An 18,788-nucleotide genomic window follows, 5' to 3' on the forward strand; every position below is an offset into this window, starting at 1 on the left:
TTTTAAATAAACTAAAACATATTACAAAACAGCCAGATCACCATCTCCATCTTGCAGAAACCAAATAGCTAGCCATCTAATATTATCTAAAAATCCTAGAAAAAACATGTATCAAAATGTTAATAATTGTTATTTTTGGGTGGTGAATGTGAAATCTTATTTTGTTCATTTTATTCCTTTTTCAGTGTTTTTCACATTTTATACAATGAGCATATTATTTCTTTTAGCACCTGCTACTTGATATTCACTCATTTCTTTTGCATTCACAACCCCCCCACACAATAAATATCACACAATTCCATTTTACATTTTATGTAACAAACAGCAATAAACATACAGACTAAAACGTCACTGTCATCTGAATTATTATATAGTTAGCATATGAGTTTTCCCCTTGTCCTTAATTTATAATAACTGCCCCAGTGTATCGTTTCTGTAGTTGTGAAGCCAGAGTCTGCCGGAGTCCCATAGGATCCCCAACCCTGCTTCATAAAACAAAACAAAACACGCGCAAGACCTGAGATCTCTGGATCTCAGTTGGGGTTAGGGACAGACGAGGAACAACACCCTCGACTGGCATGTAACACATCTTTTATGGGTATACAGAGAGGCCTTGCCCAAGATCCTCAGGGATTTTTCAACTCCTCTCTGGACGCTCCGGTTGCCTAGTTACGAGAACCACCTCTCCGCCCCCGCCTCCACAGGGGAAGGGGAGGTCGGCCCCTTCAGCCACTCAGAGGCCCCCACCACGGACGGTCGCACGATAATTGGAGAAGCCCATGGGCGGTGCTTGGGGCGGGCCTTCCGCGCCTGGGAGGAACGTCAGCACGTCGACGAGGGGTTTTCTCTGGCAGGGCTCCGCTAACCGTGCTCGGGTCTGTGTATCTGCGACTTTGGCCCGGCTGTGCCTGGGCGAGGAGGCCGTTGTTCGCTCGCGGGCCGCTGGCGCGGTTATCAGGGGTTGGTGTTGGGACTGACAGCCTTGACCTCCCTCCCGACTTCTAAGGCTCAGAGGTGCCTTGGAGCGGCTGCGGCCCCCCGGGGACTCGGCCCGGGGCAACCAGGGGCCCATCTCCTCTCGGGGCTCGGATGGGAGGCGGCGGGAGGTGCGGCCTGGCATGTTCAGTCTGATGGCCAATTGCTGCAGCTGGTTCAAGCGGTGGCGGGAGCCCGTCAGGTAAGCTGGAGCCCGCTGTCCCGGTGCAGTCCTTGGGGGTGGGGACAGCTGCGCCCCGAGGGACGGGTTGGGGCGCCACACCTCTCCTCTGGGAAGAGTCTCAGGCCGCGGGGGATGCTTTTGCTCCCAGTTTGACTTGTCCTCAGAGGAAGAGATAGGAGGAGTAGCCTTTTTGTCTAGCTGCATTTAAGCTTTCATCAGTAATGCTTACTGTTATTATTTAAATGGGTTCGAATTTCTTTAAAAAGTTGTGGATTTTGTGTACGGCATTGGAAACTATCCGTTGTGTATATTTCCTGTGACGCTTTTGTAATGGGAATTTTTTTTTAATAGAGAAGCATGGGATATAGTTTTCATAACATCCATTCCTTTCCAACACATACACACGCACTCAGACTCATTCATTCCTGTTTTGAGGACTTGCGTTTGAAATCTGGCTCCACTGCTTAATAAATTATATGACTTACCTACTTTTGGCCCCACCTTCGTCATATATTAAATGGGGGTGATAATATCTATGCCTCAGGAGTGTTGTATTAAATGAGAATAGCTGATGGAAAGTGTTTTCTTAACCGTTGTGTAGCTTCAGTTTTCATGTGGAGTCTAGTTAAGCCTTTAATTGAAAGAGTCCACTTCTTAACCTTTCATTTTGAAATGCGAGCTGTATTAAGATCTAGCGCCTGCTACTTGATATTCACACATTTGTTGAGAAGATACCATGTGCCAGGCACTGTGCTAGGCAAGAGTCAGTAAAAATGATGCTTTTTAGGTTTAACCTACAAAGAAACCTTAAGTTTGTTACTCCTTATAAATAATGTTGACTTTTTAATAGTTCTATTTTGGAATTAGGCCAAGGGTAAATTATAACAAAGTTTTGTTTTTCTTGTGATTTGATAAAGGTGTTGTTGGGCAGAAGAATACCACAGAGGTGACATGTCTTTCTCAGTATCAAAGGGTGCATGATGTTGATAGTCTTATTACTCGTAGTGTTAACTTTGAGCACTTGGTTATGGTTGTGTCTGCCAGATTTCTTTTCTTTTCTTTTTTTTTTTTTTTAAGATTTTATTTATTTATTTGAGAGAGAGAGAGCATGCACAAGCGAGCACAAGCAGGAAGAGAGGCAGAGGGAGAAGCAGATTCCACACTGAGCATGGAGCCTGATGTGGGACTCGATCCCAGGACTCTGGGATCATGACCTGAGCTGAAGGCAGACACTTAACCAACTAAGCCACCCAGGTGCCCTCAGATTTCTCAATGTAGTGTTTTTGAGTCAAACAGATTCGTGTCTGAATCCTAGGAATTTTGGCGCTTTTCTCCCTGTCAGATGTGGATAATTTTTGTCTTGCAGCATTTTGAGAAAGAAAATGTATTTAAGTACTCGGTGCTTTGCAGGTAGCACTCTTTGAATGATACTTCTGATCTTAGGAGACAAGTGCCTATTAGTCATTTACCCACCTCAATTCATTTTATACTTACCAGTATAGATACCTTTCCCTTCCTCCCTTTCTGTGTTTGTGGAAGAAAGTTTCGTTTTCCTTTTCAAGACTAATTCTGGTGGCTATGTTCTTTATTCCATTTTTTCCCATTTCCTGGTGAACTTCAGTTGTTCAGCATTTTGCCAGAGATCACAGAGAAAACTTCTGGGATACAAGAATAAACCTAAACTTTTATCACAAAATTTATTATTCAATTTTATCAAAAATACAAGATCTCTTTGTCTTTTGTCTTCAAAGCTTTGCTTCTGTTCTTTCTTTAGAATGTAAACATGCTCAAGCCTCTCTTACCTAAAAAACAACCCAAACTAAATGTTTCCTATTGCTGCTGTAACAAATTACTATTACCTTAGTGACCTAAAACAACACAAATTTATTATCCAACAGTTCTAAGGTCAGAGGCCTAAAATTGGTTAGGAGAGTTGTATACCTTCTGGAGGCTCTAAGAGAGAATCTGTTTTTCTTTGCCTTTTCCAGGAAAAAAAAAAAAAAGAGGTTGCCTGCAGTCTTTGGCTTGTGGCCCCCTTCTTCCATCTTCAAAGGCAACTGCATAAGACCTCTCTTCTCTGATCTTTTCTCAGGACTTTTAAGAGTCCCTTTTGTAGGGACCCTTGTGTTTGCATGGGCTCTACCCGGGTACTCCCAAGATAAGCTCCCCATCCAAGACCCAGTAAATTAATCATGTCTGCAAGATTCCTTTTGCCATGTAAGGTGACATGTTCACAGGTTCCAGCGATTAGGTTGTAGACATATTTGGGAAGCCATTATTCTGTGTCTACCACAGTAAACCACCCTCTGTCCCTGCAGCCACGACCTTTCCCTCTTGGCCTTCACCCCAGACTAACAGTGGGCAATGGATTACTAACACTTTATCACCTTCTTCTCCTCTCATGAATTCCTTAACTTCTGCATTTGAAGACTTCTGCCCAGACCCTTTAATTCAGTTGTTCTCGCTACACCGGATGCTGCCTCGTTTTTAAATCCAGTGGATTCTTTTCGATCTCTTGGCATCATTTGACACTTAAGACCACTCTCTTGAAATTCTCTGATTTATTTTTCCTGAATTTAAAATTTTTTACCTTTCTGCCAGTTAACCTTTCATCATCTCACTCTCAAGTCTTCCCCAGGGTTTTGTCTTCAACTCTCTTTTCTTCTGTATATTCTCCTTTAGTGGGCCTATTTCACTGCATATAGTGACTTCAGTGGCCACTTAAACATTGACTCCCAAGTCTATGTGTCCAGCACAAAGACTCATCTACCACTTGAAGATTTACATATCCCATTCCAAAAGAATCCTCAATCCGAGCACATCCAAAATTGAGCTTATATCCTCTCTCATTTCCATGTCAAATTGCTTCTGCCTTCCTTTTACCCAAGTCAAGCCGGGAGTAATCCTAGATACCTCTTTGTACTTTGATCTCTCAAACCATCAAGTCTTTTGGCTTCTAAGAGCTTAATACCAATTATATGTCTTACTCTTTTTTAGCTTTTCCATACCCTCTGCTCTGTTTTAGATAAAATTTCCATTATTTCTTTCCCACATTTCTTTGACAGACTTTCCACTGTTCCCCTTTGATTAATTCTCTACACTGTTGTCAGTGGCCTTTTTTCCCTTTTTCCTCCTGTCTTAATTCCTCATGCCAAATTTGCCATATTTAAGTTCTCCAGTCCCTCCATTCTTCACCAAATGCCCTTTTTTTGGTTGGCTGTTCCTAATCATTCCTCACATATCAGTTGGGAGATTCCCTTTCAGGAAACTTTCTTTGGATTCCATCTAGTTTCTTTACCTTTTCATTGTAATTGCTTGGCACCCTGTGTTTGTCTCTACCTATCCATGTATTGTAATGAAATGTTTATTTAACTCTTCTCACCAGTCCTCCAGCATGGCTTGTGAATAGGAGCTGTTATTTATTTATTTATTTATTTATTTATTTATTTATTTATTTATTTAAAAGATTTTATTTATTTATTTGACAGAGATAGAGACAGCCAGCGAGAGAGGGAACACAAGCAGGGGGAGTGGGAGAGGAAGATGCAGGCTCCCAGCGGAGGAGCCCGATGTGGGACTCGATCCCATAACGCCTGGATCACGCCCTGAGCTGAAGGCAGATGCTTAACCGCTGTACCACCCAGGCGCCCCAGGAGCTGTTATTTAAAAATACTTAAAAGTAATGCATGCTTATTATTATTTAAAGGTGATGAATATTTATGTAGAACATTGAAAGCACAGTTAAGCAAAAAAGTGGCATATATTAGTAACCCGCAGTCTCACCCACAAAGATTTCCATTTTGGTGTAGAATCTGTGATGTACCTGTAAATTCTCTTTTTATTTGCTATTTTTATGCATTACTAAATGATCTCCATGGTAAGTCTAGTTAACCATTTGACACTATACAAAATTATTAAAATATTATTGACTATATTCCCTATACTGTATATAACATCCCCATGACTAATTTATTTTATAACTGGAAGTTTGTACCTCTTAATACTATTCACTTATTTCATCTCTCCCCACTATGGTAACCAACAGTTTCTTTCCTATCTCTGTAAGCTTCTTTCTGTTTGGTTTGTGTGTTTGTTTTTTAGATTCCACAAATAAATGAAAGGATATGGCATTTGTCTTTCCCTGACTTATTTCACTTAGGATAATACCCTTTGGGCCCATCCATGTAGTTGTAAATGGCAGGATTTCATTCTTTTTTTTTCTTTTTTTTTTTAATGGCCGAGTTATATTCCATTGTATATCTATACACCACATCTTTATTCATGCATCGATGGACATTTAGGTTGTTTCCATATCTTGGCTATTGTAAATAATGCTGCAATAAACATACGGGTGCATGTATCTCTTCAAATTGATATCTTTCTTTTCTTCCTATGGATACCCAGAAGTGGAGTTGCTGAATCGTATGGTAGTTCTATTTTTAATTTTCTGACTAACTGCCATACTCCATATGTTTTCCATAGTGGAAAATTTACATTCCCACCAGCAGTGTATGAGACTTCCCTTTTCTCCACATCTGCACCAACACTTGTTATTTTTTGTCTTTTTGATAATAGCCAATCTGACCAGCGTGAGGTGATAATCTTATTATAGTTTTGATTTGTATTTCCCTCATGATTAGTGACGTTGAGCATTCCTTCAGGTGCCTGTTGGCCATCTCTGTGTTTTCTTTGGAAAAACATTTGTTTGGGTCTTCTGCCCGTTTTTTAATCAGTTTGTTTTTTTGAGTTGTGTCAAGTTATATATATATTGTCCTAAGTTTTATACATTTGGGATATTAATCCTTTATTGGCTGTATGATTTGCAAATATCTTCTTTCATTCAGTAGGTTGCCTTTTTGTTTTGTTGATGGTTTCTATCTGTGTAAATTTTTGAACAAAGAGATAATAGAGTGATATTTTGGAGCTTCTTTTTATTTATTTATTTTTGCCTTAATCATTTTTAACATCTTTTTGCATCATTACATGTTTTTCATAAACCATCTTTTTAAGTAGAGTAGTGTGTTGTATAGATTCACCAAAGTATGTTTAATCATTCCTGTTATTAAATTTTTAGAAAATTAAAAAAGTTTCACTATTATGAAGAATGCTTGGGTGGGCACTCTTCTATAAATATTTTTGGAAATGAAATTCGAGATAAAATGATGATGAGATCAAATTGATGTAGTTTTGGAAAATAGGTAAGGTTCAGTGGGGTGGAGTCGGAGCTGACAACCAAGAAAGAATTCTTGAGACGTCTTTGTTGCAAAATAGTGGTTTATTAAAGCACAGGGACAGGACCTGTGGGCAGAAAGAGTTGCTGCCCCGGGGTTTTGAGGGGTGGCTGATTATTATACTATGGGGTTGGGGAGGTGAGGAAAAAGGGAAGTTTCTAAAGAACCTTCATATGCTCAGAGGACCTACAAGATACTGGAGGCCTTGCCATTGTCAGGTTAAGGTTGTTTTTCCCCTCTACCAAGGCATTAACATTAAGATAGTTTGGAGATTCCTGGAAGAATGTCACACATGTCCCACCTAGGAGTGAGGGGTGGGGGAAGGTTGCAGGGTGTCCGCTTGTGCTTTGTCTTCAGCCAGCCTTCTGTTCCCTCATCAAAATGAAAAAGTTTAAGGTATTTGCTATATATTGCCAAATTGCTTTTCAGAAAGGCTTTAAAAAACAAACAAAACAGAATTGTTACTCCTACCAGAAGTGTATAAAAGTGGCTTTTCCCCTCAAAAAGTAAGACTCACCACTTGTTTTTTTCAGGTTATAGGGGGGAATGCTGTCCACATTTAGTTTCTATTTTTTTGATTCCTAATAAAATTGTTTTTCCCTTGGACTTTTGTATTTCTTCTTTTGGGAATTTCCCAGTGATTTCCTTTGCTGTTTTCCTATTGGGGCAGGTGCATTTTATTACTGAATTTTCTAAAAGAAATTTTAAATGTATATAGTAGTAGCCATTTCTGTGTAGTATATATTGAAGATTTTTCTTCCATTTGTTATATTTGTAAATTTTTGATGGCGTTTGAAGCATAAACATTTAGCAATTTTTTATTCAAATACCATTCTTTTAATGAAATAATTATAGTCGATTAGATGTATCCAAGATTGTATTCACCCATACTTTTTTCCTAGTACTTTCATATTTTAATTTTTAACATTTAAAACTATTGATGGGGCGCCTGGGTGGCACAGCGGTTAAGCGCCTGCCTTCGGCTCAGGGCGTGATCCCAGCGTTATGGGATCGAGCCCCACATCAGGCTCTTCTGCTATGAGCCTGCTTCTTCCTCTCCCACTCCCCCTGCTTGTGTATCCTCTCTCCCTGGCTGTCTCTATCTCTGTTGAATAAATAAATAAAATCTTTAAAAAAAAATAAAAAATAAAAAAAATAAAAAAAATAAAACTATTGAAATTTATTTCGTTTATAGGGAACAGCATTTGTCCTGGACACAGAACCCAAGACATGGTGCTCAGCATATTCAGGACCTTGTAAGCGGGTCCTCACCCTTATATATTATCATCTACTACTCTGAACTCCTGTTATTTATGCCAGGTAGCATCTAGTTGATGGAATAGTGCATATAAAATATGATAGAACATGCAAGAGTTGAAAGATGATTTATAAGATTATTAGCAAGAGTAAAAGGCAGGATTTTGAAAGTGGTATAATTTTACTGGGGTCTTGAAGAAATTTTGTGCTTCCTAAGCTTCCCAAGGGCATGAATTCAGAAATGGCCTGCCGAAGAAAAGCAGTTAAATGAGAAAAAAATGGCAACAAGAATTATGTAATATTACAATTAAAAATAACATTTACTATTATTTAAACAAAAAGAAAAATATAATAAGTACTCATGTGCCTACTACCCAGATTTTACAAGTATTAACCTTTGGTTATCACATTTCATTTTTTTTCTAAAGAAATAGATAACAAATCTTTGAAGCTCCCTGCACCCTCTTCATCTCCTACTACCATCCCTTCCTGGAGGTAACCACTAACTGGAAGTAGTTTTTTGTCCATCTGTGTTTTTTGATGTCATAATTCAGCTTATCAAAACTTCAGATTTATTAATAAATTATTGTTCACTGTGGCCAACTCTAAAAGAGACTCAGATGTTACTTAAGCACTGTGGGTTAATGCTTTCTGTAAATCACTGTGGTGTCTGGTAAAAGCATGCTATGATAGACAGGATATGTCATTTTTGCTGTGAATTTTTTTCAATGGGGAAACATTTAGCACCTTAATAACCATCATTTTGGTTTAAATAAATATAACTAAATCCTAGATTGTTTATACAAATTGCTGTGTTTTTAATTTGTTAATTAAGCTGTACACACAGATTAGCAAGGATTATCTGATGTGCTGTATGCAGAACTGGAAAGTTTTACATTTCTTTTTAAACCCCTAGGCCTTTTTGTTTATTCTTAGTAAGGAGTTTAGAATTTTAGGATAATAAGGGATCTAGAGACATTCTGAATCTACCCCTTTATATTTTAGAAATGAACAAATTGACACTAAGAATTTGACTTAAGACTCCAGAGCTAGCATATGACCCCAAGTTTGTTGCTCTTTCTATTTATTAATGGTCCATAAATTTAGATAGTGATTTTGATGTAATATTGTCCTGGGCTCCACAATCTGACTTAAAATGTCAGAAAATAGTACACTTGTACAAAAATATCATAGCATATTTTTTTTTGGCAAATTATTTCTTATATTGATTTTTTGTGATAGGTTTTTTCTCTCATTCATTTATCATAAAATAGTGTTCCCAAGTCTTTTTTCCGACATGTGTTTATGTTACGTTTTAAATTTAGAACTTGCTTTATGTAGTTCTAAATATTTTCAGTAATACCAATTTGATGTGTTAATTTTTTTTAGTGTTTTGGTGAAATAGTTTTTTTTTTTAAGATTTTATTTTATTTGAGACAGAGAACATGAGCATGGGGAGAGGGGTAGAGAGAGAGGAAGAGAGAGAAGCAGACTCCCCACTGAGCAGGGATCCCGGGGCTAAATTGCAGGACCCTGGGATCATGACCTGAACCAAAGGCAGCCACTTAACCGACTGAGCCACCCAAGCATCCCCGAAATAGTTTATTTTTGACTTGCAAAATATTTTTGAAGTTAGAAATAGTTTTTATGTAATTATCTCATTTGAAGTATTGCCTCCTTAGTTGACAGGTCAGGAAGTTTAGAATTGTAAATGTTCAAATGATTGCAATAATGTCACTCAAAAACGATGAATAATTAAATATTTTATGAGTCTAAGTTCAAGACTCCAGTATTATGTTGCTTATATTTCTGATATATCAAATTGTGTATCTGTTATATAAGAGAGACTCTGAGATCAAATCTATAAAACAAGCTTTTGACTCTCTTATTCCCTACTTTTAATTTTTTTCTCAGAATTATTTCACTTTTAAAAATCTTTCTCACTATTAATTATTACCTTGAAACCTTGACAATGTAAACTTTTTCAGAGAACTTCAGCCAGTTTGATGTAAGAAGATAGATAATTTTAATTACATTCTCTAAGATTGAACTGTTACTTTTGTGTGCAGATTTATATAAATTAAATCCATTGTAGTACTTTATCAACTGAAAATTATATATTTTAATTTTACTTAATATTTACTCAGCAAATGGGGGAGTCAGAAAATATATTATGCTGTTTCATTCAGAAAAGATGTTTAATGTGTGCCCAGCACATTTGATGCTGGGCTACAGAGTTGATTGACAAGTTCTAGTAGAGGACACTGTATGAGAAGTTGCATGAGAAAGTTAATGTATGTTTGCTATGGAAGCATGGATGGTCAGGAAGGACAGAAAGGATGAGGGGAGTACCTGGACTAGTAGGCGTGCTAGAGGAAAGTGGCAGAAGAGGAAGCTACAGAGTGTGCACTTGATTTTGTTTAAGGATTTTAAGCAGAAAAATGCCATAGGTAGATTTTCATCAATATCATGGTTAGGTTTTATTAACAGCATGCTATTCGTGACCTTAGTTATTGTACCTGTATTAGATAATCTACTTTCTGTTAGGTCCACGAACTAAGTTATGATTGTGATCGACCTAAATCTGGGTGGGAAACTTCAAGATACTCTGATGAGAATGAGCCATACTAATTGGCTATCTGATGTGTATCTGTGTGCATATATATAAATGTGAGTAAATTATAGGCTAAACAAAATGGTTCAAGTTACCCTTTAAAATAATAATAATTATTGCTATTTTTACAAACCATTGTATTTAAACTTCCCATGGAAACTGCTGTTGACTAACTTTATGAGCACGTAAGGATGGGTAAATTGTACCCACTCTACTTGCAGGGACAGTATGAATATAAATGATAGGGTAAAGTAGCTTTGAACTATTAAGAAATACTGTATAAATTCAAAGCATTGGTTATTGCAGGGTTTGGGAAAAGATGAGATCATTTACTTCAGAGTTACTTAATTTGGGACAATTACTTTACAAAACTTTGCAGTATTTAATATTGTTCATCTCATAACCCTTCTGGAAACTATTCCCAATGCTGTCATTTCTTTGGTCACCTCATTTCTTTCTGACTGCAGTTTTAGGAGTTTCTTCAAAGGTTCTCAGGGTTCCATGCCCCCCTTGCCCCTGGCTCTTCTCCCTCCTATGCTCTCCCTGGGATCTTTCATCTGTTCTCATAGTTTTAATTACCAGATGTACGTCTCATAAACTCAGGACAGATCTCTCCTACAGCTTTAGACTTCAATGTGAGATGAGTGAGCGCTGTCAACATGTGTAAAACTGAACCCATTCATTCTCTTCTGTAATCTGCTCCCTGCCTGTTTCTGTGGTCTCATCTCATGGACTCCCTGTTTTGAATTTTATGCTGTAATAAGAATAGCCGTTGGTTGAGCACTTATTTTGTGCCACAGGCATTGAGCACTTTACTTGCACTGTCATATTTCATTTAACCACATACCTATGGGATGGATGTTATTATTAACTTTACTGATAAAATTCTGAGAAGTTAAATAACATGGCCCAGGTCATATTGCTTGGAGGTGGCAAATCTGGGACTTGAATACAGGTCTAATACCAAGCTTGTGGCAATATATCAGCTTGCACACAATCCTTGTTATTTGTTACTAGTACAGACATACTGTACATCTTAAAATACCACAAAGTCCTTTCTAGTTAAAAGCTGTGGTAAGAGTGAAGTGATCACTTTCAACTTCGGGAAGGTCACATTATTAACTATTTGTTGATACTAGTTCCTAAGGTAGCAGTGTATCAGGTTTCCTTTAGACTCAATGCGTAGTTGCATTGTGTCGTGATTATGAGTCTAACAGGTGTGTTCTCCTTTTGTTTAAGGCTGCTCTCCTGAGGTGCACTCTTAACCCCTGGCTGTAGCAACTCTATACCCTGCCAGTTCTCCTCCCCTCCTTGTATGGTATCTTCTCAGACAGTGCTCTAAGTCTGGAATCTCTTCACCTCCTACCCTCTATTTTCACCTTCCCCTTGTTTGGCAAACTTTTCCACTTTAACAGCTTAGCTGAGGCATTGCCTTGTGTAAGAAGCTTCCCTGACCTTCTGTATCTCTAAGCTGGATAAAGTCCCCTTGCTCTGTATTACTTCAATATCTTATATATATAGATGAGCATATTTGACTGTCATAGTGTCACAATGTACTAATATTAGTTCTTTTTTTTTAAGTTTTCTTTTTTTAAAAATTTTTTTATTATGTTATGTTAGTCACCATACAGTACATCAGTAGTTTTTGATATAGTGTTCCATGATTCATTGTTTGTGTATAACACCCAGTGCTCCATGCAATACGTGCCCTCCTTAATACCCATCACCGGTCTATCCCAATCCCCCACCCCCCCTTCCCCTCTGAAACCCTCTGTTTTTTCCCAGAGTCCATAGCTAATATTAGTTCTTATTATTATTGTCTCCTGCCACTATCATGTAAGTTTCATAAGGGAAGAATGTCTGTATCTGTTGTTTTTTGTTATACTAGTATTTGTTTATGTTTTAGTCACTCTCATTAGAAGATGAGTACTCTGAGATAGAAAACTATGTCTCAGGCATGTTTGTATCCATAATGCCTACTGTCTGACCAAATGGCTTGTTTATATTGCTAGTATTAACTTTTCCAGACACTATAAACCTAAGCACACTCTATATTTTTTCAGTTGAAGGGTTAATGTATTTGATCAGTAATCGTAAGGTTAAAAGACATAGAGTGTCTTCCATCCTTCTTTTGTCATAGGTACAGCCAACTGTTCCCAATCAGTGATAATTTACCATATTTTAAACAGCTATAATGACATGTACATTTTAATGTGTGTTAAATTGTACATCTTCATTTTTTAAAAGGTTGCATAGAATTTTGGGTGTTAGTGAATGTTAACCTTTAAACCCATTCTGTTCTGAAAGTATAAATTTAATGTTTTATTATCAGACATTGTGGTAATTCTTGCTGTGCTTTTCATTTGTACTGCTAATGTTATGTTTATTCATTAAGACTTTACTTACCTCAAATATTTAATTAAAGACATGTTTTCAAGTATATGGCGTAATGATCTAAAAAATTAACTGCTTTCAAGAGTAGTCAGACTAAAAAAGAAATCCAGAGAGGATTATTTTGTGCTAGTCTCAGCATAATTACAATTTTCCAATGTGTTATTTTCATGTTTGAAGAACTTTTTTGTTTGAACCTAATATTCTGTTAAAAAAGGAGAGCTTTTAAGGTAAAAAGCTAATACCCTTGGTAGCCAGCTTTAAGAGCAATGTTTCAAAATGTATAATAGAAATTATTTGGAAGATTTTTTTTAGCTGAAATCTTGACAAGAATGGAGAGAAAACATAAGATGCAATCTGTGTAATGGAGAATGAGGGGCCATTTTCCTTAAAAAAGTATATTTGATATTTTTCACTCTTGCTCATAAGGTATGAGAAAACATCAGTTCCATGATGCCCCTAGAAACTGCTGACCTAGTTGCAGTTGGCCTTCCTTGACTTCTAGTGTAGGTATGGTTGCCTGCCATCTCTTCCTGTGGCTGCCTGTGCTTTCCCATGACAGCAGTCATCACAAATACCTACCTAACACCTGTTTTCTTGCTCTAAGGTATAGGAGGGCTAGGAATGGTGAATGTTTGTTTGCTGCTGTTTACAAGGTGTTTAATAAATATTTATGGAATAAATGATGCAAATAAGCATAATGAGGGCATTTTTTTCCCCAGTAGTAATTGTTTTGGTTTATTGTCATGTTTGAAGCATGGTAGATTTTGAAATACATTGTACATTTTGCAAAGGTCAATTGAATTAGTTTTAATATTATTTTAATCTAATTGCATATCTAGTAACTTGAGTTACCTAAAATATTACATAAATGCTACATTACCCATTTCTTTTGGGTAGACATTTACTGTATTTTGCTTAAGAAATTATTTTGTATTTAAACCTTTTTTTAAAGAATTTATTTATTGAGAGAGAGAGAGAGCACAAGGAGGGGGAACAGCAGAGGGAGAGGGAGAAGCAGGCTCCCTGCTGAGCAGGGACCCTGATGCGGGACTCAGTCCCAGGACTCTGGGATCATGACCTGAGCCGAAGGCAGATGCTTAACCAACTGAGTCACCCAGGCGCCCCATAATTTGTATTTAAATCTTATTTGATATTTGGTAGTTAAGAATTCTTCAAACAAAATAATAAAGTTATACTCCAAAATATTGCACTGCTTCCTTAAGAGGTAAACTCATATTTTTCACAGTTGATAATACAGGTGTAATTTCTACATGCATAGAGGTATCAGAACTCACATACTACCTAAGCTCCTTAAATTCCTAATCTGTCATTGTTCTCTTTGGCATTCCCACTAATCCCCCACTGGCTGACTAGGGATGGGTTATGGGGATGCTGCTAATTGTGGCTTACTTTATTCTTGCACTGATTCAAGCTTGAATATACTTCCATTTATTCCCCATGGTGGGTAGAGACAGTTGAAAGTTTTAGAAGGCTATGGCTCCTAGATAACAAAAGAAATTAATATGGAGAGTAAATTAACTTCATTCACAAAAGCCAAAGTCCTCACCTACAAGGCCATCCATGATCTGGCCTCTGATGTGTTTCTGACTCCCTGTTCTTCCCTGCTCCATTCTCACTGGGTTTTACCACATTGGCTTGCATGTTGATATTAGAACATTCCTGCATGCTCCCATGTTAGTGCCTTTGTCCTAGATATTCTCTCTTGACCCAGATATTTGCATGACTAACTCCCTCCTTCAAGGCCTTGCTCTGATTTTACCTTCTCAATGAGGACTGCCCATATCACCCTACATAAAACTGCACCCCAGCTCCCATCTCCATTCCTGCCTGCCTCTAGCCCACTTTACTCTCTATTCTTTTTTAATAGTGTGTAACTGCCTTCCAACGTAGTTATAATGCACTTAGTTCCTGTATTTATTATTATTGTCTCCTACCGCTAACATGTAAATTTAGTAAGGGAAGAATTTCTGTATCTGTTTTTGTTTGTTTTCTTATTGTAGTAGTTATTTTACTAAACAGGTGTATCTTAGGACACTTGGGTGGCTCAGTCAGTTAAGCCTCTGCCTTCGGCTCAGGTCATGATCCTGGGGTCCTGGGATCGAGTTCCGTATGGAGCTCCTTGCTCTGTGGGGAGCCTACTTTTCCCTCTGCCTGCTCCTTCCCCTGCTTGTACTCTCTCTCTGACAAATAAAAAAATCTTAAAAAAAAAACAACAAAAAACCCTACACTTGAGATACCGGTGTATCTCAAGTACCTAAAACACTGGTGTCTACAGATGGTCAGTAACTATTTGTTTAATAAATGACTGATTTGTTTTTTGCAAGACCGTTTTTTCTTCCTCAGTGTATGACTCGTAACTGGACTGCCTTACACCTTCAACTCTGTCCTTTCTTTTTGTTATATGGATCCTTTGAATATATCAAGAATAAAACAAAAACAAATGGATCCAAGAGAGTCAGGGCTAGAGAGATGAAAAAACACTCCTTCTTAACATCTAAGTTCGTTTTTTTTTTTTTTTTTAACCATTTTTGGGATGATTGTTAGTGAATAATGACTTGGCAGAAACCTTGACTGTATCCCATAAGAGTGTGGCCCCGTAGCCGTGTTATGCTTTGGCTTTCTCTCTATATTTCCAAATCTATGGTGTTAATGGATGGTCTTACCTCTAATGTTGTGTGATGGTTCAGCCTGAAACAGAAATGAGCTCTAGTGGTGGACTGTATTGCCAAGATAATAGGAGCATTGTAATAGGTTTATTCCTTTATACCTACACCCGGTTTAAGAAGTCTCTAGGAATTAAGTGAGTTAGGTTCTGGTTCTGATTCTGTAAGCGACTCATTGTCTTACAACTCTGGGCTTAAAATTGAGCTAGACTTTTTTTTCCCCCTGATTCTGTGAAGTTTGGCTATATCATCAAAAACATTTTAAGCTTTATAATTGTAGGACCCCTCTTTCAAAATATGTTAGCACTTAAGTTAATAATCATGTTATTATATTTTAAGATTTATACTTGGTAAGGTGCTGCATATCTAAAAACAGGGGTGAGCACACCAGTAATGCCTAGAACCTAACAATAATTGTTTTCGTACGTATTTCACAAGAAAAAACAGATTCGTGATAATCCTTAGAATTCAGTTAACTAGAAAATTGAGTTTTTAGCCATGACAAATAACTCATGTGTTAGAATCCTCCTCTCTTCCTTCTTTCTCTTTCTTTTGCTCTTTTTCTACCTTTTGCACAATCTCTTGTACAATTTTCTTTTCTTTTTTTTCTTTTTTGCCTGTAGAACAGAAGGATGACACTTTAAAGGTATTTCTCAAGAATTTTGCTTTTGGAATCTATTCTATTCATTATTGAACTGTCTGGCATCTAACAGATTGTCTTTTACGTAGTAGATGTTCCTTAAATGTTGCTTGAATGAATGAATTTACTTTTATCTTTCCCCATTATTGAATTAATTCAGAAAGTGATTTTTAAATTTTTATTATTTTAAGAAAGGTGACTCTTGTGATGGTGGGCCTTGATAATGCTGGTAAAACAGCAACAGCAAAGGGAATCCAAGGAGGTAAGCACAAAATATTTATTATTAAATTATTCTGGATTATTTGTTTATGTAAATTGCTTTGTTACATATTCATTTGGTAAAGATAGCATACACTCCATTATTTTAAATTCTTACTATACTTGTGGCTAATATGGTGAATAGACTCTAGGTTAAGAGTACCAGCCTGTGAACATGTTTCAGATTTGAATAAGTGCGGGGATGCAGAGGATCCTTGAGGTCTTTGATCAGATAAAAGGGATCACATCTGTCTTCTTAGCACGGGAGGGGAAAAAGCAAAAAAAGGATATGCCCCACCTTGAAGGATATGCATCTTCCACTTAGCATTCTCTTGGCCAGAATTTAGTAACAAGGCTACACCTAAATGAAAGGGAGGTAGAAATATATAGTTAGCCAGTACAACTCTCTTTGTATGTCTTGATTTTTTTCAATACGATATGTAATTTTTATAGTTATGTTAAAATCAGGGCCTCTTTTTTTATCAAAGGGTTTTGTCATTTATATTGCATCTCGTTGGATGTATTTATTTAGTTAATCTTAATTTAATGCTGTGTACTACAGTATAGAAGCAACTGTGCTGGTGAGTTTGTTGTATACCCAGATGATGTGGCCAAGCATCTTACGGGTATGAATTGGGAAAAAACTTAACAAATATTTGTTGCTGAAAAAGGATGTTGCAACAAGATATGCATAGCAAATAGGGGGCTTTTATTTATGAAGTTTATGAAAGAAAATTAACACCTTGCAAAACTTGCTGTTGGAGGAAAATGTTTTGTCACCGCATATTCTACTATGTAGCATTAGATGTAAATTATGTGGTTTTGTCTTTGGATTCTTATGAAGTCGTTTTGTATGTACCCTTCATGCTATCTCCTAGGTTATATCCTCACAGAATACTCATCGTCATCATCTAAACCAGGGGTGGCAAACTTCTCTTGTAAAGAGCCAGATAGTAAATATTTTAAACTTTGAGACCACTCATGTGGTCTATTTCCCAACCGTACAACCCTGACATAGTGTGAAAGCAGCCATAGATAATATATAAACAAATGAGCGTGGCCATGTTCCAATGAAACTTTGTTATGGACGCTAACATTTGATATGTTATGAAATACTGTCTTTTTGATTTTTGTGTAATTATTTAAAAATAAAAAACACAATCTTAGCTTGAGGGCCACATAAAAATAGGTAGTGAGCCAGATTTGGCCTGCAGGCCATGACTCCTTATCTAAACATCTTCACGTCTTCCATTTCTTCAGTCTTACATTCAAGGGAGCAGAATATAAGAATCAGGCTATTAATCTATTGTGTGTACTTAGAACATCTTCTTTCCATTAGGATCTTTCTCTTCTGATTTTCACCTCCATATATCCTTCAGTATCTTTTTCCGAGTTTAGAAAATACTCAAGGTATTATATCATGAATAGAAAGTCAAAGCTGTCTTCAACTTTGAGCTTTCCTCTGGTTCTGTTTTTGTTCTTCATCTTGTTTATTTATAGTCAGCCTAGTCTAGTGACTGATTTCTTACTTTTTTTCTTTTTTAAAGATTCCAGTTATGTAAAACTATATGAAGTTTTCTAATGGAGCTTTTTTATGCCTTTGTATTTGTTTATGCTATTCCCGCTTGTCTTACTAGAGAGAATATCTGCTTATCTTTAAAGCAGATTATATATCTCTAAAGATGGATTTTTGTTATATAGTCTCATTCGTCATGAAGTCTTTTCCGCCTCCTGCTACTGTTAGCCATTACCACCACCATTAGTAGTCTTGGCTACTTCCTCTGCTTTGGCCTATACTTACTTACACCTACTTGTATCACTACTGAAATTACTCCTTTGTTCATGTATCTCTCCACCTTTCCAGACCATACATTCCCAAAGGATAGTTTTACTCATTTTGGTGTCCCAGTTAGCATAGCTTTAGGTGTAATAGGCAACCTTCTTAGAACATTTCTACCATGGCTTCTACTCTTCAGCTTATTTCTGGCTTGTTTCTGTTTCTTCTCTTTTCTTTCTTTCTTTTTTTTCTCATTTCTTTTGAGATATATCTGCTTCTTTTCTAACTGCAGTGTCTAAATCCATACCCTCAGTGTCTTTCATCTAGAATGTTAATAGCTTCCTAATCAAGGAATACTTTCCTTTCCTTGACCTTTGCTTCTTTCAATCAACTTCTCTTTATGGCTGTCAGAGTGATTGCATTAGTTGGATATAGGTTCATTTGTCCTAACAGAGACCTAAAATAACAGTGGATTAACAAAACAGAATTTTATTTCTCATAATAGTGCACACAAAAGTAGTGTAGGCCTAGCATAACAGTCCCATGATGGTAGAGACTCAAGTCCATTCTCTTTTTTGTGTTTTTTTTGCCATTTATAGTGTTCTCCCTTGCCTGTCTAGTCCAAGTAGCTCACTACTGTGCATTTCAGGCGGAAGGAAGAGGTAAAGGGGGAGGGAAGCCATTTTCTTTTCTTTTAAGGGCATGAACTGGAAGCTGCTGTATTAGTTCAGTTCAGCGCCATTGACTAGAACTGGTGGTATTCTGGAGCTGGCT

General features: G+C 37.1%; 1 protein-coding gene across 5 annotated transcripts in view; it reads left to right on the plus strand.

Annotated features, from left to right (window-relative positions):
• Positions 1 to 822: 822 nt before the first annotated feature.
• Positions 823 to 18,788, plus strand: part of ARL13B (ADP ribosylation factor like GTPase 13B) — a 67,681-nt gene continuing 49,715 nt past the window's right edge. For 3 of the 5 annotated variants that reach the window (XM_002929314.4, XM_011237327.3, XM_019809996.2), the window contains exons 1-2: positions 823 to 1,177; positions 16,171 to 16,241. In XM_002929314.4, the coding sequence (XP_002929360.2) occupies positions 1,119 to 1,177; positions 16,171 to 16,241 (130 nt within the window). In that variant the 5' untranslated portion in view covers positions 823 to 1,118. The remainder of the gene's footprint in view (positions 1,178 to 16,170; positions 16,242 to 18,788) is intronic. The other 2 variants (XM_034657101.1, XM_034657106.1) reach the window with 1 other exon arrangement.

This window comes from Ailuropoda melanoleuca, chromosome 1 (genome assembly GCF_002007445.2).
Source record: "Ailuropoda melanoleuca isolate Jingjing chromosome 1, ASM200744v2, whole genome shotgun sequence".
Lineage (NCBI taxonomy): Eukaryota > Metazoa > Chordata > Mammalia > Carnivora > Ursidae > Ailuropoda > Ailuropoda melanoleuca.